Source organism: Malania oleifera, chromosome 8, assembly GCF_029873635.1.
Source record: "Malania oleifera isolate guangnan ecotype guangnan chromosome 8, ASM2987363v1, whole genome shotgun sequence".
In the NCBI taxonomy this organism is placed as follows: Eukaryota; Viridiplantae; Streptophyta; class Magnoliopsida; order Santalales; family Ximeniaceae; genus Malania; species Malania oleifera.
In genome coordinates, this window is record NC_080424.1 from 14811877 (window position 1) to 14837579 (window position 25703).

Genomic DNA, 25703 nt, shown 5'->3' on the forward strand with positions numbered 1-25703 from the left:
GATTAAAAATGCACTTAGCAAATTATGGCCCACAACATAATATAAAATTTTGCAACAAGGTACCTCTAGAAGTTAATAAGGAAATGAAAATTGTTTTAGAAAGAAAAAATCAGCTAAGGCAAAGAAAATAGAAAGAATGGAGGAAATAAAAAATGAATTGCTTGGGAACTTGATGCAACCACAAAAAATTGATGAAGAGGATGATGCTGACAATATTGCGTACCTGTCTGACCTTTCTCCCTGTGAAAGGTCTGCATACCGTTGAGCATTCTATGCTTCAAAACAGGAAGAATGGGAAAGAAACCAATCTCTTAGGTTTGCAGGTAGCCAACAAGGAGGGAGTTTTGGGGCTGGTAGTAGTGGAGGGCGACCTCCGATGAGGCTATCTCAAAGTGTGAGAGAGCCAGAATAGAGACATATATTTCAAAGCCTTCTCAATATTACAAGTTAGACGTAGCAAAACAAAAAAGCTTGAAAATTTTATTCAAAGGAGATAAAATAAAGAAGAAATAAATAGGTTGAATTCAAAGTTTTTTATATATGATAATGTTCCACCTGAGAAGACAAAATCACCTCATTTTAAAAACATGGTATGGGGCTACCAAGCAGCTAGAACGGGAGTCGATCCACCGACACCCTATGAAATTAGAACAAAACACCTTGATTTAGAGGTAAAAGAAATGGAAGGCCACGTAGAAGAAGTGAAGAAAAAGTGGGCCACATATGGCTGCACTGTAATGTGTGATGGATGCACAAGCCCTTCAAAATTATCTATCATAAATTTCATGGTTTACTCAAAAGGAAGCACAATTTTTCTAAAGTCAATGGATGCTTCTGAAAAAATAAAAGACCATGAATACATATATTATATTTCATATTAAAACATGTTGCGCAAGAGGTAGGAAAGCAACATGTTGTCTAGGTGGTGACCGATAATGGTAGCGTCTACAAGAAAGTGGGTCTAAAATTAATGAAAAAAATTCAATTTGTATTAGACTCCTTATGCTGCCCATTGTATTGATCTTATTTTTTAGAAGATCGGAAAAAGAATAAGCACGATGATCTTGCAGGGGAGACGGATCACTAATTTTATATATAATCATGGATAGTTGCTTGCTAAAATGAGGGAGCACTGTTAAGGGTATATTGTGCGTCAAGGAGCCACACGATTTGCTGCAAACTACATTGACCTTAATAGCCTACAAAAAAGAAAAAAAAAAGAAAAAAGAAAAAAGAAAAAAGAGTAGGTTTAAAATCTCTATTCACATTTGATGAATGGGCTGAGCATGCTCCTAGGCAAACAAAATTGGGTAGAGAAATTGAAAGCACAATTCTTAACCATCAATTTTGGGTTAGAGTGACAAAATTTGTAACATTTATAAGCCTATATATTGAGTACTGCGTATAGTCGATAGTGAAGTGTGGCCAACATTAGGAGTTGTGTTTGAAGCAATAAAGGTTATGAGAGAGGCCATTGAAGTAGGTGCAAGAAGTGCAAAATGGGTTCTCAAAGTAATCAATGATCGGTGGGAAAGAACCCTCGAACATCCTCTTCATGCAGTAGGTATAAAATATTTATAAATTTAAAAAAATTCATATATCAAATTACTTATTTATATTTTATTTTAATTGATTGACAACTTTTTTTTAAAGTCCAAAATGTCAATACAAAGGTGTTGGGGAAGATCCTTATTTTCTTGATGTAGTTCATAAAGTTTTTAACACCCTTGAGCCACATTCCTCTAGCCTGGATCAAATTGGAAATGAGGTATATTTTCAAAATAAAAATTAAATAAAAGAAGTCTTAATCCATGTTTAATTATTCAATAACAATTTTTCTTTTAGATTATTCTATTTAGAGATGCTAAAAGAAGCTTCGGAGAAGCACCTGGTAAAGATTTATATATAAATGTACAATACAAAGTTATAAATTTCAAGTACAATCTACTAAGTACTAACTTGTGTTCTTAAAATATCTTGCACTGCTGATTGGTGGATGATGTATGGATCAAGTGCTCCAATCCTAAGGAAGCTTGCACTGTGCATTTTGTCTCAAACTGCATTTTCATCTGCTTGTGAACGAAATTGGAGCACATTTGCACTCATTCACATAAAGCAAAGAAATAGACTAGCCTACACCATACTTCAGCAACTTGTTTTTTGTTATTACAACATAAAGCTTCGAATAAAAGATATGGAGGCCGAAATGGACAAAGTTGCTAAATAAGATCCCCTGGAGCTTCTTGACATATCAGTTGAATTCGGTGATGAGGATGAGTATCCACTTTCCTAGTGGATTACACCATCCCATCTTGATGAATGAGATGGAAGTCCCCACCCACAAATGGCCAAGCATGCAGAAGATGACTTTGGCATTGATGTTAATCAGGTGATGGTAGAAGAAGTAATATCTAGTAGTGATGATTCACTAATGAATCTTGGATCTAGATATGGAACTTCATTCACTATGCCCTCCGGTGGTGATGATGATAATGATGACGACGATGCTGGTGGTGACGAATCTAATCTCAACCGTAGTAGTGGGCAAGGTGGTGATGGTGGGGACTATGGAGGAAATGCGGGATGGCAATATTATAGACCAGAAGTGGAATATACACATCCTCCCCAACTAGAAGCGAGGGTTTACAAAGAGGAACGCCCCTAGTTGATAGGTACTACAGTCGTAGAAAGGGAAAAGGGAAGATGCATCAAATAGAAAAGGAGACCTTTTCCCTTAGTTTGGAATCTATGAGTATAGAAATAGAGCATGACTCTAATAGTTATTGTACTTATGAATCTACACAGAACAGCTCCTCACAATCTACATATGGTCAACCGTTTTCATATGCATATGAGCAGGCACAACTATATGGAAATTGGCAACCACATGCCTATGGGTATGGACAAAAAGACCAAGAATATGGGTATGACCAATATGCAAATGCAAAACAATCTTATGGACATATACAACAAGTAGAACCTGCAAGAAGACATCCTAGTACAGGAAGATTTTCTGGCCAAGTAGAAATTGTCATGAACTAGATGACTATGGAGGTGTATGAACAACACATGTACACCTATACTCAATATTTTGGAAATTATATGATATGGAGTGATTATTGTAAACAATATATGTCATCTCAAAATCCCAATGATAAGGATAGGACAGATGACTTTGAGCCACCAAGAAAGTCCATGTGGTATTAGATCATCAAATGTATGATATTTATTGAAAATATAGTTTAAATGATAATTTGCTGCCTTAAATCATTAAAGGAATAGCTTCAAAACTTTATAATCATTTGCATGTTCTTCACTTCATAGCTTGTTTCGCGATATGCAATTTAATATCCTACATACTAAAAATTTGTCATATATGTATTTTTTTAATGTATTTTGATACCATATTAAGCATAATCGTCTATTTTAATATTTTCTAAAGCTTTATTGTAAATTTCTATCATTTACTATAAATTCTCGTAATTTCTTTAAATCGAAATCGAAATTTAAGTCCTTGGTTGCCTTTGATGAGGGTTGGGTTTCTCCAATTTCTTTCCATGCTTCTTTTCTTAGTGTTGTACATGCCTAAATTTCCTTGAACCTACCATCAGTTAGTCAATTACCTAAATCTCAAAAATATTTTGTGACCTTCTTTCCTTCTTTTTGTGTTAGACTAAGGTCCTCCTTGAATGAATCTATTTTGATTCCATATACAATTTTGATTAGACCCAGAGAACAATTAAGGGTTTATCAATAACATAAAGCAAGCACAAACATCATTACCACCATGCAACCACCTCTTGTGCCCATCACTATTTTGACTTCTGGTTCTAGAGATCCATTACAATGGATTTGCCCCATTGCTAACCCTGGGTGGAAGCATGTGGTGGATGTAGAAATGGATTCCTTGACCACTGGAGGGGCATGGGACTTGGTGGATCTTCCACTTGGTAAGGAGGTGGTTTGGTGTCATTGGGTCTAAACCATTAAATATCTTCCTAGCAGCTCTACTAAATGGCTTAAGGTTTGATTATTTTTGAGACCCTTTTTTCTCGTGTTACTCAACTAAATTTTGTTCTTGTGTTGATCTCATTGGTAGTAAATTTTGATTGGCCCTTTTACCAGTTGAATGTGAAGAATGCCTTTTTGTATGGGGATTTGCTGGGAGACGTATACATGGAGCAACCTCTTGGGTGTGATTCTCAGAGGGAGGATGGTAAAGTATGTAGGTTACATAAGGCCTTTATGGTCTTAAGCAGTCTCCTCAAGCCTGGTTTGACAAATTTAGTGTGGTGGTCTCTGCATTTGGCTTTGTCCATTGCTGTGCTGATCATTCATTCTTTGTCTGCAAAAATGAGAAAATTGTGGTACTTCTAGTAGTTTATGTTTTTGTTATCATCATCATTGGCAGTGACAAGATCGGATTGCAAATATTAAGAAATGGCTTCAAGCTAAATTTCAAATCAAGGACTTGGGTACTCTGCATTATTTTCATGGTATTGAAGTTCTATGTTGTAGGAAACAATTCAATCTATTTTTGCAAAAATATACTTTGGACTTGCCGAGTGAGACTGGTTTGTTAGAAGCTAATCCAGTTGATACTCCTATGGTTCCTTACAAGAAGCTGTCTAGGGATATTGGACAGGACTGAAGACAAACATTGATATGAGCAATTGGTTGGCAAATTGATCTACTTGACTATCACTATATCTGACATATCTTTTGGGAAAATCTCAGACAACAACATTGGGATGCTGTAGGATTTTGTGGTATCTGAAAGGCTCTCCCATCAAAGGATTGATATAAATGTAATAAAAACTATGACATCATGTAAGCAGATTGGGTTCGTTCTGTTGGTGATTCCAACCACCATCAATCTGTGATGTTATTGACCCATGAATTGGTACATGTGATCTGAATTTTGGTTCCAGGGGGTGGGCAGAAACCCAGGAAACTATGGTCTATCCCGTTTGATTGTAGTAAGTTGTAGAGAAAAATACACAGGGAGAGATATGAGCAGAAAGGTGCATCAGAATTTCCTCTGTTACACACACACTCCTAAATTGTGGGAATATGCATGCATATAGGAAAATAGCCATCTTCTATATTTCCCCCTACCTTCTATATGGTTCTTTGTTTTTCACGACTGATTAAGATTGATCTTGTTTCTTTATGATGTTGGAATTTTGGGTGTTCCTTTATCGAGTTTTGGGTTTCCTTAGGAATACAAGGGGGAAAAGGGTATGAAGATTTCCTTTTTTTTACATGCATGCACACAGTCTCCTAATTTGTAAGAATATGCATGCATGTAGAATGGGAAAGTGAGGGGTTAAAACATGCATGCATGCATGCAATGTTGAGTTTTGGCTGTTGCTCTATTGGTTTCCTAATTTTGCAAGATCCAGCTTAGATGTTTACATCCCTTTCTGTGAAGAATTCTTTTTTCTTCGTTCTCTTCCTTTCTGTTTTATCCTTTCACCTTTCTTTCACCTCATTGAAGAACATTTGGTAGCTTAAAGGCTTTTTAGCATAGTAACAATAATTCTAGTATGTTACTTACTTTTATGACTTGTTTATGGTCACTTTCTTTGTATAAGTGAGCACAGACTCCTAGGAGCTCGGGTTGCTTCTTCTACATTGTTGTGTGCTAGGCTGTATTGGGCCAAAATGGCCCTCTCGTGAGTGGAGGGGAGAAGCCCATGGTCCATTACACGACGTGATCACTAGGGGGTATCAGTCAGTGTGACCCCCTAGTGATTGTGCCTTGTGGGCCTGATGTGGAGTACTAACTGGGCGGACTTGGGATGTGGACAAGCTTTTCCTGTGCCAAGAAGGAAGATGCAGTGTTGCACCTTGGCTGAGAGAGACTTTGGGACTTGTGCATATAAGCTGGCATTGCTTCTCCCCCTGCCCCATTCCCTCTCTTCTCTCTCTTGAAATGTGGTACTATTATGGTTTGTGTTGCTAGGCCTCTGTAATTTGGACTGCTTGTTTTGAACTAGTTTCCACTTGGCCAAAAATCTATGGCATTTCTGTTTTCCTGCTTTGAGGTTACCATGTTCTTACCTTTTTGAGGTCATTGTGTCAAACATCTCACTTATTATATCTTGGTTAGACTTAAATAGCTGTTCCATTTCAGGAAAATATCTACGCCGTAGTAATTAGCAATTACCTTCTAGGCCTCTATTTTAGTGCTAGGCAACCAGGGACAGAACTGCTCAATAACTTAGGTGAGGTTTTAAAGTTCCATTTTGACTAAAATTTTGATTCTTCAAAAGTACATAAATTTTGATTCCAATTTTAAATGTCAATTTTAATTTTTTTTAAAAAAATGATGAAAATTTTGATGGAAAATTTTATTAAAGCATGATTTTTTTTAAAGATAATTTAGAAATTGTTAATAAACATAACCATGCACGCCTTAGAGCTAAATTATCATAAATAAAATACATTATTGGCAGGCTGTACATGCTGATTTCTTGAACATATACAATATTATTATTATTTTTTATTAGTGAAGTGAGAATTCATGAATAGGATTGGTTGGATAAGACTATAAGTTGATCTAGTGGGCTGTGCATGCTTGGGGCAGACAATTCTTGATTTCTTGGATACCCTGTCAAATAGTTGATTTAGCACTTGCTGTTTTTTTTCCTTTTTCTTTGCTTGTACATTGGTGGCAGCCCCTTGTTACCCTATTAGTTAATTATTACTCTACTGATTATCCACACAAAAAAAATAAAAAAAAAAACAATGACAGGCATAAGGTATATAAGGTGCTATGGCTATAATATAATAACCTTATTGAACACATTCATATTCAATTAGTACAAATGAAACTCATAAATCAGTTAAGCATTAGTTATTATTCAAATACAACTAATTTAGACACAAACTAATAAAATGCTGTAGCTAATATTTAAGCATAAATCTTCAAAGAGTATGAAAGCTATCATTCATATCGTTCTCGTACTTGTCTTTTTTTTCAAAATAAAATAATATTTATTAAGAAAGAAATTTCAATTTGTGTTTTGCATCTCAATTTTTGATTTCAAGGATTTTTTTTTTTTCTATATTCAAATTCTTAACAAAATTTCATTCCCATAAATTTTGGGTGATTCATGGAAATTCTGTAGGATGGAAATTTGTTAAAGCTTGATATGCATTGTTGGCCCATAATCTAATAGCTTAAGCTTTTAGATAAAGTGGTAACCTAAACTACTGTTTCGATTTTGAGGGTGATGAGAAGCAGAAATTTGATGGAAATTTAAGACCATGGACTTATCTCAATTTTCAGTTACTGGGATTTTTTTTTTTTTTTGTCTATATGCAAATTCTTAAATTATTCTGTTTCAATAAATTTTGGATGTTCAAGGAAACTTTGTTGGAAACTTTGTAAGATGGAAATTAACTACCATTTCAATTTTGAGGGTGATGAGAAGCATAAATTCAATAATTTCATGGAAATTTAAGACCACGAACTTAGTTTGACTGGAACATAAGCAATGTATAGGCCTGAGCTCTCCATGAGTATTGCAAGCCACTTTGATTCTCTACCTTTGCTGTATTGAGTTGGGAGTTGGGATACTGAAACCAGTAAATGAGATATTAACTATTTCTAATTAGTTCAGTCTATGTAATTGCAACTGAATTTAAATAAAAATTTATGGTTATATTGTGTTGTATTCTTCGACACTTTGTGCTTGATATGTTATGCTATATTTAGAACTTAATTATGTCATAGTCTTGATAAAAATGTAAGTGAATGCATGCATTAAGTTTTTATAAAATGTACAACCCTGGCTGGGTGCATCTCAGAAAGTGCCTTCCCTTTTTTAACTAGGTAAACCCTTGATGATATGAATGTCAATAGAGTTGAGCATGAATCCTTTTTAAAGAATACAGCTGTGGTAATTTGTACCATTGCCATGATGCTGTAAAAACGTACTATGGCTCATTGAAGCACATAGGGCACAATTGCATCTCACAAACAGTAGTGGGACATATATGATGTCACGACCTCCTATTTTCAGTAGTGCATTACATGGATATAAATTGATTGTGATTGTGCTACAAGAAATGACCTTTGTAGATCTGCAGTTCAAATGTCCGAAGCAGGCCCCTGAGGTGGGGCCTACTCGGCAAGTTTGTCTGTCTAAGGCCCTCCAGCCCAATGGGTTGTGTTGAAGTAGACTGGGTTGCCGGCAATATAAGTGGAGGCTTGGTATCGCCAGTTCTTTCAACTTCTTCTTCTACCAAACAAGTTCAAATGTAGTGTGAATCATGGCCCTTAACTTTAACTCAGCACTTGACCTAGATACCACTGTTTCTTTCCTGCTCATCCAAGAAACCAAATTACCACCAATAAAGATTCGAGTTTGAATTTTCTGTTGGAAGTTGACCTGGCCCAAACTGCATATGTATATCCTTGAATATATGTCTGACCCCAATCCTAATATAAGAGACCTCTCCTAGGTACACCTTTGAATTATCTCATGATGCAAATTACTGCATCCCAGTGACTTGTTCTTGGAGAATCGAGGAACCGACTTTCAACACTTGTTGCAAAAGATAGAAATATCTAGTCGAGTAGCTGGTATAGTCCTAGGTTAGGAAACAAATCATGTATGCTTAACATTGACTTACTATTGGGGTCCATAGGTGTATCAACAAGTTTGGATCCCAACAGCCCAATCTTATCTAAAAGATTAAGAGCATACTTCCTCCTGTGACAAGGTGGTGCCCCATATAAGATGTGGATTCTTTTATACCCAAGAAATACTTCAATGGTCCCAAATCCTTGGTTTGAAACTTAGTTTTTAGGAAAAGCTTCAGGCCCTGGATGCCTTGATCATCAACACCAGTAATCACAATGTCATCCACATACACAATATGCCAAATCCTACCGGATGGAGTATGACGATAAAATACAGAGTGCACTGCTAGACACCATTGAAGGCAAAACTCAAGTATTACGTCACTTAATTGACCAAACCATGGGAGACTATTTTAAACCATATAATGATTTCTTGAGTTGACACACTAAGCCTAGCTCCCCCTAAGTAACAAACTCAGGTAATTGTTCTATATAGACCTGCTTTTGAAGATCACAGTGACTTGATTAGTGACCCGTGGTTGCTTAGGAGATGTTGCAATTGAGGAGAATGTGTCTAAATAATCCCAACCATAAACCTAAGTATATCCTTTAGCAACAAGGCAGGTCTTCAATTGTGCCACTAAACCATCTAGATTGACCTTCACTATCTACACCAAGCGACAACCAACCACAAACTTATAACTCCCACATACCATTAACCTATAGAGCATGCATCTTTTCATTTATTGCAGTCCTTCACCTAGAATGGTACAGGGCTTCAAAAATGGATTTTTTCTATAGAAGATGGTACCAATTAAACAGTAGTATGAGGGTGAAATAAATCATAACAAACAAAATTAGATATTGGATATTGGTTACAAATGCGTTTACCTTTTCAAACAGCAATAGGAAGATGAACATCTTGTGAGGGAACTAGAGGCATTGAAGTGGAAGATAAAGGAGGTTCTCGTCCGTAGAGTCGTCATATGTACACCCACAAATTTGGACAATCCAAGTGACCAGAAACACTCAAACTGGATGAAGATGTAAAAGGATTAGGCTGAGATAATAGATTAGGATCTGGAAGGCCAGGTAGTGGAGAGATTGATCAAGGTCAACATGGTATAGACTCATAAAAAGTGACTTCAGCAGAGACAAAGAATCAATGTAAAGTAGGGCTATAATATCAATATCCTTTTGGAATACAGGAATAACCGAAAAACTTACATTTGTTAGCGTGAAAAACCAACTTATCCGCTCCTAGACTTAACTAATGGACAAAGGAGACACAATTGAATATGTAAGGATGAAGAAAGAACAAAGCCTTATGGAAGATAACTGAATGTGGGGTTTTACCACCAAGAACAAAAGATGGCATTTTGTTGATGAGAGAGCAAGTAGTGAGCATGACATCACTCCAAAAATACTTAGGGTGCATTCATTTTGATACAATAGACTCGAGTAACTTAGAGAAAATGTCTATTTTTCTGCTCTGCGACTCTATTTTTTGTTGTGGAGTGTGGGCACAATATGATTGACAAATCATACCAAAGTTAGTCATATAGGTAGTGAGTTGAGTGCTAAAGTACTCCACAACAAAAAATAGAGTCGCAGAGCAGAAAAATAGACATTTTGTGGGCACAATATGATTGACAAATCATACCAAAGTTAGTCATATAGGTAGTGAGTTGAGTGCTAAAGTACTCCTTAGCATTATCACTATGAAATATCCTGCTTGGCATATAACTGAGTCCTTATTTGAGAACAGAAGGCTGAAAAGATATTAAACAATTTGGTACAATCTTTCATTAAATATAATCAAGTCATTCTAGATTCTGGAGTAGTCATCGACAAATGTAACAAAGTATTGAAACCCCAACTTTGAAGGGAATGTTTAGGACCCCAAGCATTGGAATGGACTAACATGAAAGGGCTGACTTCCCGTTTATTGACTCAGGAACAAAAGGGAACATGATGATGTTTTCCTAATTGACAAAACTCACATTCAAGATTAGATATAGAACTCAAAGCAGGAACTAGCTGTTTTAACTTATCCAATGATGGTTGACCAAGGTGACAATGTAGGCAGTAGGAGGAGAGAGTGACTCAAAGTAATTAAGTGCCTCTCCTAAACAAGCGACTGATGAGGAAAACACACTTTTGGGAATTGTGGAGCCATCCCAACATATACACAACCTCGATACAGCAGTAAATCAGCAATACACTTGAACAAACTGCTCTTGGAATTCATGGACTCCATCCCGACACTCTCAAATGAAACCAACGGCAAGCAAGGTGAACTTTTGACCAGTCGAAACAACAACAAATAATGTTACCACCGACTCAACCATGAACGATACACCAACAACTGGACATGCCACTGCCACAGCCCTTCAAAATTAGCCTACACACACTGTCACTGCTACAAGGCACCAACTGATCACCTTAATAACACTGAACAACAACTAACAAGTTGTCACGAGTGAACAATTGAATAAAGTTGAATCTTTGAACAAAGAAACATGACTAACAACTTGATATTGTGGTCTATGGAAGGAATCAAAGCATTCTGGAAAAAAAGCGGAAAGGAAAACTTGCTCAAAAAACTATCATGCGTGGTGGAGTTGGAGCTGCCAGCCTTTGGCTGGTGTGTGGAGCACTATCCAGATATGAAGTTTCAAGGGTCAGTAAATCAGCAGGTTTTGTGTGTCCTGTAGTTATTTTTAGAAAATATGAGGATTTTTTTGGGTCTTTGAGAGGACAGCAGCATCCAGGATTTTCCAGCGACTACAGTGTTTTTCGGCATCTCCTGGACTTTTCTTCTGGTCTATGTTGGTGCAAATAATCCTTCTACAGAAGTAGGTTTGAGGTTTAGGGTTTGGTTTGGGTATGCACTTAGGGTTTAGGTTGGATCTTGCTTTGATTCCATGTTGAAGTATTTAGTGTATTGAAGGTCTTAATCACAGCAATAGGTGTCTCGCTCATAATAAATTTCGAGTATATACCAACGATCATAATACCCTTGCTAACTCACGCTTACGAATTTAACACTAGCACATACTAATAATGCTAAATAACCAAAATAACTCTTAGATTAGCACTTTACCTAAAAGCTTAAGTTAGATTGTGGGGCAGCAATGTATATCAAGCTTTAACTCCCCTGCACGTGCAGCCCGACAGCACGTGGAGAGATAAACACATGATAGATAGCACCCATTACTAGGAAATACAATAATTTTTTAAACACAACACCATAAATGCGGGAAACAAGACTAGAACGTAGGACCGCCTGGTAACCACCTCTGATCTAATACCATGTTAGATAACCACTTTTCCTAAAAGCTTAAGCTATTAGTTGTGGACCAATTATGTACAACAAGCTTTAACAATAACCTTTAACAGATTGGGGCTTCTATGGTCACACCTGGTAGGGTTGGCAAATTGGTGGATCCCTTCTATCTTTTTGCGTCCAAAAATAATTAAATAAATCAATAAATAAAGAATTATTCTTGTGATGCATGGGTTTCTTTTCTAGTCTTGATATATTCCCCATACTTTTTTCTTGTGAACTTTTTGTTTATCTTGATTCATATTGTTGGCAGAGCTAATAAATTTTACCAATTGCAACTTTCCAAATTTTAATAATAAAAGTGCTACTTGTTTCTTGTTAAGCCTCTTGAAGATTCCAAGAAAACTACAGATATTATATTGGAGGCACTGAAAGAAACAGAACAGAGGGCAATAATTGATCGTGGCTGGGGAGAGCTTGGGATTTGTAAGTATCTTCCCTTTGGCCTATTTACTGTCTTTCTTGTTGCATTTTGGTATCATGTTAATTCTTTTTCTTGGCAAAAGTGTTGAGTTCTGGTAATTGATTTCTGGATTTGATGTATTTGCATTTTGTTTCTGCCTTATTTTAGCCTTATTCATGTTAGTAGTTTTTGTTTAAGCATTGGTTTGAATTCTCTTTAGGCTGTCAAGTATACATGGAAAGAAGTCTAGTGACCAAAAGAGGTTTCCACCTAGTTTCTCTATGTTCTATTTTATTTGTGTGTACCTCCACATGGTTTAGTACTTCTCATAATAAATAGACTGAAGAATCAGATTTTCATTTTAAAAACATAAGCTACTTTTCTAAGCGCATATAATGAAGAAATAATTCCGTTACATATTTTGATGGCAAGAAAACAATATTTCACCATGAGCTTTTTTAATATCGAGTAAAATCCTAATAGAAATAATTTGAACTAATTTTGTTTGCTCATCACAGCAACTGTTCTGAATACTTTTTATGAAATATTCCTGAAAACTGAGAAAACATGTTTGATTTGCTTCTGAGAAATCTAAAAGAAAAGGGAAAAAGACAACTGAATTTTTTAGAAAATTTGTTCTTTAGTATCCAAATAGGACTGTCCAACAGTTATTAGTATATGAACGGCCCTTATATTTGGACACTCTAGGCAGGATAGAAATGAACTTTTTACTTGTTAGGATTCTACAATGTTGACCATTCAGACAACTCATTGTAGACTAGTGAAGCATTATCAACTGAAAGTACTTGGAAACACTCTTTGTGCATGCGTGTGTGTGTGTTGTGTGTGTGTTTTTTTTTCCCTTTTTTTTTGGAGGGGAAGGGAGTTGATTTAAAATATGTTGTTCCTCTCATGTTCAAAAATTTCCTGAATTTTTTTTTTGCAGTTGTTGTATATATTATGACTAGTGCATTTCTGATATGTGCAGTTGATTTTGAACTAATTATAGATGAAATATTTAATAAAATATTTGTGAATAGGATGTGGAATTTATCATTCTGATTTCCATGGAGACTGGAAGTGGAAGGGTTTGAACTGTTCTATTTTCTTGTGATTGATCTCATCAAGAATTTCATTATTTGTTTGATGTATCAAATAATTATTAAGATTCCTTCGTTTCGAATTTGAAATTCCAATATAGTCAAAACTTACTATAATCGTGCTTTCTCAACAAGTATTGCTTGCAAGTCTTATTCTTTTGAAACGTGGTCCAATACTCCAATCAACAATAAGAAGTCCATTTGTTAAATACTTTTTAATTAAGCTTTTGAGACTGCAAATATGATTAGGCTGTTATTAATTAAATACTGATGAGGAATCTATGGTCCTGCAGGAACTATCTACTACATAAATTTTTAAGAATCAACATGAACTATGGACTAAATATATGATATAATAAACAAATAATTGTATAAAGACAGTATGAATTATTAATGAAAACTTTTAGGACTGGGGGAGTCCTTATGGGCAATTTGTTATACATGGGTGAACACCAACTTGACCCAAAATTTTAAGTCATTAGGTCTTTGGCCCAATAATGTAACCTATCCTCCACTATATTTTTCCAAGGTACGAAACTTTCAATTAGAATTTTCAACAATCTCTTCCTTGCTTGTGAGTTCCAACCACTCCCCCTTAAGTGGAAGCCATTACTTGTCATACAACCAACTAGGAGCCCTTACTCAATCATGGGAAAGAGCATGAAACCATGGGAGTCCACTTATCTATGAGCTTAGCTTCCATAGGATCCACCACTCTTCTACGGGATTAACATCCCCAGGAACACATGTATGAACTCTCAAGCTCAATTTGAACCGTTGGCTCTGATGCCACTTGTTAGGACCGGGGGGAGTCCTTGTTGGCTTGAGCACCAACTTGACCCAAAAGCTTAAGCCATTAGGTCTTGGGCCCAACCATGTATATAAACACCCATCCTCTACTATATTTTTTCAATGTAGGGCAAACTCACAAGTGGAGTTCTCAACAAAAACATTATATATATATATCAAAAGAACTATGTTGACCTTTTTGAATATAGAAGTGTTTTTGAGGAGGCAAGAGTTGGGACAAAATATATTAGCTCAAAGGGGTATAAATACAATCAGCAATAATACAGAAAAAAAAACAGACTTCCTAAATCTTCTAACACCAGAGATTCTACATTTAACATCTTCAACAATGCTAAAAACTCTCTTCCTTACTTGCAGCAGAATTCTCAAATTCCATCCTGTTTCTATTTCTCCAGATTTGGTACATGCGTGCAGCGAAAATCATGTAGCATAACTCAGTAAGAGGACCAGCCTTTCAATTTATATTTTCCAGACCATAGCTGGGTTAGGAATTTACAAAGAACTAGCAGCTTTCTAATAGATCAACTTTGCAAACCAACATTGATAAAACAGATGGCGTCTAGTTTCCACCTCAGTCTGATAAAAATACAGTGCTTATTAAAGTTTGACTTCCACTTTGCCATATCTTCCAGAGTTTTCAATCTCTTGTCAAACTACCAACCACAGAATAAAGGCATGTCTTGGGGTACAGTGTGTGAACCAGATTATCTTGTACCGAAAACAGAAACCCTCTCTCCTTCCTGATATCCCACCCAGTTGCAAGCTTTAATGAAGTTGAGGATTCTCCCAGAATAACCTGATTCTGGTCTTATGAATTTGGATTAAAATCTAGAGCTTCCTTAATAGCCCTAGCAGACCCCAAAATTCTTCTAGGCCAACACCAGGGCCCATCTTTTATTATACAACTAACATTAGCTTCGAACAGAATAAAAAAATCCTTATGAATATTGAAACCATATTTGTTTGTGTGTGTGTCTGTGTGTTAGTATATAGTAAAAGAAGAATTTCATTAATAGATTAAGAATATACAGCCAGGAGAATAAGATATCTCCTTAGTAAAATCTGGAAAGACCCAGATAAAAAAGAAAAAAACAAACAAAACTTTAAAACTGAAAAATACCTACAACCATCGCAGACTAACAATCCAGCACAAAGTGCCAATCATGCTGAATATCAGAGTAGCTCACGCCCTTAAAATTCCCGTCCCTCTCACCAAAGAGAAGCCACATAATGTAACTTTTCCCACACCAACAGATGCGATGACTTATTCCCTGAAAAAATACGTGCATTATAATCCATCCACAACCCCCAAAATACGGAGAAAAAGGCACATTTCCAGAGCACTGCCCTATCCTTATTCCTGCCAAAACCAACAAAAGAAACTGCCAAAAAGTTCTCCACTGCCTCTGAACTCACCAACATTCACCTAAAAAACCAAATAACTTGTTCCATATCCTCCAAGCATAGTCACAATGTATAAAAAGATGTGATGCAGATTCTAAACATTAAAACAAAGAACACAAACGTCTGCAGATAGATCCTTCATCCTTCAAAGGTTTCCTAACCTGTAATAAGTTATTGGTATCAATTCTATCAAGCACAACCAACCGTATAAAAGCCTTGATTTTAAAGGGTACATTGGCCTTCCAAATGGATCTGTAGAGGGAAAAAGATGAATTCGATCTAGTCAGAAAATGACAAAAAGATCTGCAAGAATAAACCCCCCAAAGGATCCAGAGATCAAGATCGACTCTCCTCCAAAGAAAATTGACAATTATTCAACAAGACTAGCAAAGACGATAGCTCTACCAACTCCCTATCATTCAACAACCCACGAAAATGAAAATCCCAAGAAGGCAAAGGACCACCTGGGTCAACAACAAAAGATGAAATGGGACCATCCTGCCCTGAGCTCAAGCGATAGAGGCAAGGAACAGAGGTGGACAATACATTCCCTAACCAAATATGTGTCTTAAAAGACCAAATCTTTTTGAAGTCAATGAAAAAGGTCAACAGAAATAGAAGTCGTTTTATGTTATTGTCATAATACACTTCACATTGGTGTTTGTTAATATCACACTAATGGGTAATAAGTAAATATGCCATCAGTAATCAAAATCAATAGATGAATTTGTAGGATTGGAAATTGAAATAAAATATACGTGTGAAATTTTGGATACAATATTGACATGTATTACTCCTATTATATCCACTCGCCCCATTGGAATGACATATTCTAGGAATCCTATTTCTGAGAATGAGATATCGGAATAATTTTTTTGGTTTGCATTATAGGATTCCATGGAATGTGATATCACAGCCAACTCACTTTCCAGCCTCATGACAAACATGAGAATGTGTTGCTGCTCAGGAACCCTGAAGGAAACAAATGCCACCTTAACATTTGGTTTTGGCATCTTACGTAATTACAAGCTGATGATTGGCAACATTCAAAATATTTAGTTGTTCGCAGTTAACCCTAACATATAATTTTGTCCATATGTAGAGTACTAGACAAATAGGTATATTATCAATACCATGGGAATTGGTACAACTTTCTCATTTGTTGTGTTCTACAATATCGCTATTTTTACCACTTGGGTTCTGAAGATTCATTTAAAATTTCCTTCTTCTTTTATCACTTGCTTCCAAAATTCCTATAACTGTGTTTTATGTCAGAGATTCCATTAAGAAATGATACTCGAATACCTCTTGATTGTTTAAAAATCAAATAGTGACTATTTATTTGCAAGTTATCTGATCTCTCCTCATTTCTTAATCCTTTTATGAGTACCTTTCTTCTAATATTTTTGGTGGGTTGCAGTTCCAGAAGTTCCTGACAATGTTTTCCTTCTTGAGGATTGTCCTCATGATTGGTTGTTTCCTCAATGTTCTGCTGTGGTGAGCTTTAATTTTTGTTGGCTTAATTTTGGAAGATTCTTAGACAAAATATAGGTAGATATGAATTTTTGTTATGATTGTGCATATTTAGAGAATATGAAAGTGTTCTGTATAATTTCCCTTTTAGTTTCAAATTGCAAACTTGCTGGATTTCTGTAGCCTGTTGGATGAACCATCATTTAGATGATTGCAGTAATATCTTATATTATTGATATAAAGTAAAAAGATGGAAAACAATGCACACTCTTTTACATTGTTTTGTATGTTTTTCTATTAATTGGAAGCTTGTATGTTGCTAATATGCAGGTTCATCATGGTGGAGCTGGAACCACAGCAACTGGACTAAGGGCTGGGGTAACATTTTTTTGCTTAACAAGTTTTTCATTTTGATGTTCTTGATTGCATTTGATGAAGAATCCATTGGACTGCTTCAATGTGTTTAAGATATTCATGTCTTAAAAGTTTTAAAAGCTATTTATGTGAGTGCATCAAAGGATATCCGTTTGTGTAGAAGTGATGGAAAATCAATGAGTTGTGTTAGATATCCTTTTAAAACTACATGCACAAGTCTTTATCAGAATTCTGAAGCGATCTCACATTTTTTCCACATGATTACCCATGGCATGGCCAGTTGTATCTGACTATGAATTACGATTTACAGTGTCCGACAACGATAGTACCATTCTTTGGAGATCAGTTCTTTTGGGGTGACAGAATATATCAAAAAGGAGTGGGACCCACACCAATACCTATTTCTGCCCTTACTGTTGAAGCTCTTTCAAATGCTATAAGATTTATGCTCCAACCAGAGGTAATTCTATTGTCATTGTGTGCTTCAACTCATACTAGAATTAAATCAAAGTTGATATTTTTGAGTCATCATTCTGCATTTGCGATCATAAATTGTACTATAATGATCATTCAAAGTTGGTTTGAGATTTGTAACAACTTAACAAGAAGTCAGAATCCACATGAAGGCCATCAAAAGTAACTAACATTTGTGGATGCACACAAAAATACTATTTGAAAGGGAAAAGTAGGATATGAAGGTAATTTAACTACATTGAATTTAGAGGTACTGTCGGATTTCTAGGGAATAAATTAGGAAATTCTATTTTTTAAAATCTGAAATTACTATATTAGTTTCTAGTAGTTTCAGTTTCCTTTTCTCTAGCCTGGAGATCTGCTGATTTGATTTACTGATTTTGTGGCCTTGCTCAACTATTTATCTTGTAATTGTGTCTCTTCAAATTTAATAAGAATGGTTATTCTTCTTTTAAAAAATCCTTCATGGTATCAGAGCCCTGTGCTCTTTTTTTCTGATGATGTCGTATAAGTCGGCGATGACCGGCGCCCAAATAAATCCTACTAGCTCTTCCGGTACTTCCGAAACCATTCCACCCAATCCTCCCAAGTTTGTACCTGCTGATTACTATTTCCGAAATTCAGCCCTTTACCTCACGGTTACAAAACTCAATGGGCGTAAGAAACCATGGTGCGAGCATTGCAAAAAACTGTGGCATACGAAGGATACGTCTTGGAAGCTTCATGGTAAACCAGCAAATTGGAAGCCAAAATCCAAACGTGACAGTCACACCTACCAAGCCACTGCTAAAGAGACTCAAAAGCCTTCTACCAACTCGGATGCAGTCCCTTTTACCAAGGAGCAATTAGAGCACCTATACAAATTGTTTCAATCCCCAAAACTGTCCTTAACTTCATCTTGTTTGTCGGTACAGAAGGGTAACTCTCTTGCTACTGCGTTTTTGGGTGTTATTCCTAATTCTGTTCATTCTTCCATAATTGATTCTGTTGTAACTGATCATATGACTGGTTGCTCCAAATTGTTCTCATCCTATAGTCCGTGTGTAGGCAATAAAAAGGTCAAAATTGCAGATGGTTCACTCTCGGTAATTGCCTAGATAGGAACTATCAAACTCACTTCGTTGTTAACTCTCCATGATGTGCTCCATGTTCCAAATTTGTCTTGCAATTTGTTGCCCATCGGTAAAATTACCTATGATCATCAATGTCAAGCTAATTTCTGTTCTTATTGTGAGTTTCAGGAATTGACCACGGGGAGGATGATTGGCAGTGCTAAATTATTTTGACGACGGACCTAGCTCGAGTAGACAATATCAAAGTACTTGCTTAAATTTTGTTTCTGTTTTCAAAGATAATGATATCATGTTATAGGTTAGGTCATCCTAGTTTTCAATATTTAAAATACTTGTTTCCCAATTTCTTTCGGAATAAAAGTCCGTCTTCTTTTCAATGTGAAGTTTATTAGTTTGCTAGACATCATCGTGCATCCTTTCCCACCCAACCCTACAAACCAACTACACCATTTACTATGATTCATACTGATATCAAGGGCCCATGTAGCACATCTATGTATTCTGGCAAAAAATGGTTTGTGACCTTTATTGATGATCACCTGAGATTAAGTTGGGTTTATTTGATAAAAGAAAAATCTAAAGTGGAAACAATTTTCAAAAATTTTTACACCATGGTACAAACACAATTTCAAAAAAATATTCAAATATTGCGGAGTGATAATGGTCGAGGATATTTCAAAAACATTTTGGGCCAAATTTTTCTTGAAAAAGGAATTGTTCATCAAAGCTCTTGTGTCGGCACTCTGCAACAAAATGGTTTGGCTGAAAGAAAAACAAAAACTTATTGGAAATATTATCAATTAACCAAATATGTTAAGTTCATCTTATTTATTATCATCAAAATAAGATTTTAAGCCTTGTAAGGCCAACAGTAATTCAGTGAATACAACTCGGTATCAAAAGTTGGTGGGAAAGTTAATTTACTTATCACATACATAGCCCGATATTGCTTTTGCTGTGAGTTTTGTAAGCCAGTTTATGCATTCACCCTACAAGAAACATCTTGAAGTAGTTTATCGAATTCTCAAATACTTGAAAAGTAGACTGGGCAAGGGTTTACTCTTCCAGAAGAACACACAGCAGAACATAGAGGCATACACTGATGCAGATTGGGAGGCTCAGTTATTGACAGGAGATCGATGTCAGGATACTGTACTTATGTCTGGGGAAATATGGTCACATGGCGAAGCAAGAAACAGAATGTGGTTGCAAGGAGCAGTGCCGAGGCAGAATATAGGGCTATGGCTAACAGAGTTTGTGAGATGCTATAGCTAAAGAGAATTCTTGAAGATCTGCGGATGCCGATGAACATGCCAATGAAGTTGTATTGTGACAACAAAACTGCCATAAGTATTGCTCAAAATCCAATACAAAATGACTGCATGAAGCCAGTACAGATTGATAGACACTTCATAAAATAGAATATTGATAGTGGAGCTGTTTGCATGCCTTTTGTTCCTACTACTCAACAAATAGCTGATATCTTCCCTAAAGGACTTTTTAGACCTAGGTTTGAGCTCTTTGTAAGCAAGTTGGGCATGATTGATATCTATGCTCCAACTTAAGGGGAGGAGTCGGATTTCTAGAGAATAAATTAGGAAATTCTATTTTTAAAAAATTGAAATTACTATTTCAGTTTCTAGTAGTTTCGTTTCTTGTTTTCTAGCCTAGAGATCTGCTGATTTCATTTGCTATTCTATGGTGATTTAATTTGCTGATTTTGTGACCTTCCTAATTTGGTGCCCTTCCTCTACTATTTATCTTGTAATCGTGTCTCTTCAAATTTAATAAGAATGGTTATTCTTCTTCTAAAAAATCCTTCAGGTACCTAGTATAAAACTTCTTGTTATAGGATTCAGACCCTTTCTTTCTTTGACATTTTAATGTTTGAACTAGCTGCGGGCATGCGCGACGCCCGCGCTCTGTTGCTTTTAGTTGGTGATCGCGATTTTTAACAAAAGCTTTACATTGATATGCTCTCTCTATCTCTCCCCCTCTCTCTCTAACTGAATTGGAACTTGGATGACCGCCACCTCATGATCATCATCATGTAGCCATCCCACCTATCATAGGCAAGAGACTTAGTTAGCCAAACATTATCTTAGAAATCTTCTTTATGTTTAATAACAAAATGACTTCACTACTAACTTGTCCCCTAAGTTGCAAAACTAAGAGATCTTTTGGTACTCTTACTTTTTTTCACAAAAATTCTTAGCCCAATCGCAAAACCTCTTCTCTCCCCCCCCCCTCCCGAGTCTTCTATTTAGCATCTTAGAATATATTTATGTACATAAAATATAATTCATTTGGTGACAAACTTGGAAATTTTATGTTGTATTAGATTCAAATTCTGGGAGGTTGTTGGCATGGGAGATGGACTGCCTCCCATTGTACAGCCCAATCTTAGTATGGGCTTCCAACCGACCAAAAATTATAAAATAAAAAGAAGTTAGTACATACCCGACTTTGATATCCACTTTTTATTCCCTATAGGAAGATACCCTATGTAGACTTAGTAGTTGAATGTCAAAACTAATAAACAACAGTAAGAAATATTTAGGTATCCCATAACTGATTTATTTACTTATAATTAACAAATAAATTGAGTATGGATGATTTAAACAATATATTTATTAATTTTTTTTATTACAATTATATATTAATTTACAATGTTAAATCTAATTGTCCCATGTCATATTTGTAAATAAATTGTATAATTTAAAAAAAAAAAATGAATGGCATGCATTTATATATATATAACCCCTTGATGTTGGCTTGGACTTGGTGGGCTGAGAGAGAACTTTGTTAGTGGAGGCTATAGATTCAATTTTGTATGAAGGCCAATCCTTAACTAAAATAGACAATGCTTAGGGATAAGGCCTCCAATCCCTGGTTTGGTGCCTATTTGGGGAGGTTTGAAGGACTTATCTTGGTGGGAGTTCCGGTTTACCCAAAAAAAAAATATTATTTTTTGTAAGTTGTATGGTAAATAGAGTAAATATTATATAACAACGACAAGCCTTAAGTCCCACTAGGTGGGGTCGGCTACATGAATCCTTTTCCGCCAATTCAACAGATCCAAAGCATTTTTCTCTATTAGATTAAGGGCTATAAATCCTTCCTCGCTACCTCATTCCAAGTAATTATAAGCCTACCCCTACCCCTTTGCATGCTAGAAACTATAATTAACTCACTCCTCTTCACAAGTGCTCTACTAGGCTTGTGTTTTAAATGTCCAACCCATCTAAGTCACCCATTCCTTATCTTGTTTTCAACCGGTGCTATGCCTAAATTTTTGCATATATGTTCATTTCTTACTTTATATTTTCATGTTAAACCACACATCCACCTTAGCGTACGCATCTCAGCAACTTTCATTCTTTGTATTGTTTCTTAGTTGCGTGGCATTTTGAACCATAAAGCATAACTCGCCTTATAGTCATCTTATAAAACTTTCCTTTTAATTTTAAGGGTATTCTATTATCACACAACACACTTGATGCACTCCTCCATTTTACCCAACCTGTCTTAATTTTATGTACTACATCTTCAATTTCCCCTTCACCCTGCATAATAGATCCAAGATATCTAAATCTATGAGTGCTATTAATCTCTTGATTATCCTGTTTAATCTTTTCTTTGTTGCTACCCCTTACAATATTGAAATTGTATTTCATATATTCAATTGTATTTCTACTTATCCTAAACCCTTTAGACTCTAATGTGGCTCTCCAAAGTTTTAGCTTAGATTCCACTCTGCTCCTACTATGATTAATCAACATGATATTATCTGCAAGCACCATACATGAAGGGAACTCATCTTGAATATTCCTAGGAATCTCATCAATTACTAAAGGACTCAAAGTAGAACCTTGATGAACACCTGTTAAGATTAGGAACTCTCTATACTCTCCTCCTACAATCCTGATGCTAGTCACTACTCTATCATACATATCCTTAATGACCTCCGTATATCTACTACAAACTCCCTTCTTTTCTAATACCCACCAAAGCACTTCCCCAGTTACTCTATCATAAGCTTTCTCTAGATCAATAACAACCATATGCAAGTCCTTCTTCTTTTCCCTAAACTTTTTCATTAAACTTCTTAAAAGATAAATAGTCTCTATTATTGATCTCCCAAGCATGAAACCAAATTCATTTTCTGAAATCATTGTTTCTAATCTTATTCTATGTTCAATTACCCTTTCCCATAATTTCATTGTATGACTCATAATCTTAATTCCGCAATAGTTATTACAGTTTTGAATGTTGCCTTTGTTTTTATACAAAGGTACTAACTTACTTTTCTCCCTTCTTCTGCCATTTTCTTGGTTTTTATAATATTGAATAGATTAGTTAACCAAATAATTCCTTTATCCCCTAGACATTTCCAAACTTCAATTGTTATTTTATCTAGTTTTGTAGATTTCCCACTTTTCATCTTTTTTAATGTCATCTTAACTTCAATGACTCTAATTTTACGAATAAATTTGTTTTTTTAATCTTCTCTTCATTTGTCACTTCTAAGTTCAATCTTTCATTTTGGTTTTCATTAAACAACTTATCAAAGTATCTTCGCCCCCTTTCTTTGATGTCATCTTCTCTAATTAAGACATTATCATTCTTGTCTTTATACATTTTACAAAACCTAAATCTTTGCATTTTCTATCTCTAGCTCTAGCAAGTCTATAAATGTTTTTTTCTCCTTTTGTATCTAGCTTAGTATATAAAGTATCATAAGCTCTATGGTTTAGCTTCATTGATAATCTTTTTTGCATTTTTTCTTGCTTTATATTTTTCAAGATTTTCTATATTTCTACAATTTTGTCAATACCAATTTCTTTTTCTCTTAACGGCTTTTTGAACTTCTTGATCCCACCATCAACTTTTTTTTTACTACCCAAGTATCTTCCCTTAGACTCACCTAAAACTTCTTTTGCTATCTTTATGATAGAATTCACCATTTTATTTCAAACAGTATTTGCATCAACCTTATCCCCTACTATCCAATCACGCTCTTTGTTTATTTTATCTTTGAATTTTACTATATTATCCCCATTCAAATTCCATCATCTAGGCCTTTTGTGTTGATTTATGTTACACCTTCTCTTCCATTCTTTCATGTGTATATCTAATACTAAGACTCTATGTTGTGTAACCAAACTTTCATCTAGGATAACTTTACAATCCTCACAAGATAGACACTCCATGTTCTTAGTTAAAAAGAAATATATTTGGCTTTTTTTGTACCCACTCTTGAAAGTTATTAAGTGTTCTTCTCTTTTTATAAAGCAAGTATTCAATATAACCCAATTGTAACACATGGAAAAATCTAAGATTGTGTCATTGGGCTCATTTTTATCTCCATATCCATGGTCTCTATGTATCCTATCATGCCCTATATTATCCTTCCCAATGTGACCATTCAAATTAGCTCCTACGAATGTATTTTTAGACATCGGGATCCCTTGTAAAATACTATCCATATCTTCCCAAAATTGTTTTTTAAGATTTTTCGCTAAGCCTATTTGGGGAGCATATGCACTAATGACGTTCACTATCTTTATGACTAAAATTAACTTGATCGTAATGATCATGTCCCCTATTCTTTTAGCATCTACCACATTATCTTTTAGATCTCTATCTACAATAATACCCACCCTGTTTTTATTTTTCTCTTTGCCAATGTACCAAATTTTAAATCCTGATTTTTCAATTTCCCTGGCTTTCTCTCCTACCCATTTGGTCTCTTAAAAAGCAGACTAAATTAATTTTCCTTCTAAGCATTGTTTCCACTATTTCCATATTTTTTCCCATAAGAGTCCTTATATTCCAAGTATCTAATCTTATCTTAGTTTCTTGTGCTAACTTATTAACCCTCCCCCTTTTATACTAACCCGGTCTATTTCCTTGATCTAGGTGATTTTGCTAAGAATTCATGATAAAAAAATCTAACAAAGTTTTACGTTGGCTGTCAGCTACCTAACACAAATCTACTCCTTTATCTTGGCTTGGGACTGATTGTGTGTACAAAGACTTTGTGTTACACAAGCAAAGTACACATTTACATTTTTTTTTTTTTAGCAAACTTATTTCACAAAGACAGCTTTCTAAGTTGCACCCTACAACTACTAGAAACTACTCGCACAATACAATGCATTAAAAAAATATATTTAAAGCATATAATTTTGAGTGTGCATCCAAACTAGACTAAAAACCATGCAATAGTACTTTTTGAAAAAAAAAAAATTTGTTAAATTCCAAGACTTGCAAATGAAAACACAAACAAAAACAAAAAAAACAAAAAAATACTAAGCCTACAAATCCTAAACACAAAATCACCATAGTTAACAAACTGTTAAATATATATATATATATATATATATATATATATATAATAACAATAATAAGAAAAGAAATAACAAGAGAGGAGAAGATCTCACCGATGGTTGAAACTAAAAAAGTGAAGACAATTGCTTGAAAAATACCCTTTGATGCAGGAAAATTGATGTTGGTAAGGAGAATCAATAGAAGAATATGTAAGCAATGAGGGATTGCAAGAATTCTTCAATCTGCCCAAATAGGAGTTGGGTCAGAGAATGAATCTAAAGTTTTAAGCCTTCCATGATTTTATTTTCTATGG

General features: G+C 35.3%; 1 protein-coding gene across 2 annotated transcripts in view; it reads left to right on the forward strand.

Moving 5' to 3' along the window:
• LOC131162399 (sterol 3-beta-glucosyltransferase UGT80B1) overlaps window positions 1–25703 on the forward strand; it is a 109865-nt gene that overhangs the window by 58197 nt on the left and 25965 nt on the right. Inside the window, exons 10-14 of one of the 2 annotated variants that reach the window (XM_058118845.1) lie at window positions 12269–12371; window positions 17083–17159; window positions 17466–17513; window positions 17821–17970; window positions 19226–19434. In XM_058118845.1, coding sequence (XP_057974828.1) covers window positions 12269–12371; window positions 17083–17159; window positions 17466–17513; window positions 17821–17970; window positions 19226–19270 — 423 coding nt within the window. In that variant the 3' untranslated portion in view covers window positions 19271–19434. Of the gene's footprint in view, window positions 1–12268; window positions 12372–17082; window positions 17160–17465; window positions 17514–17820; window positions 17971–19225; window positions 19435–25703 lie in introns of those variants that run through there. The other variant, XM_058118844.1, reaches the window with a different exon arrangement.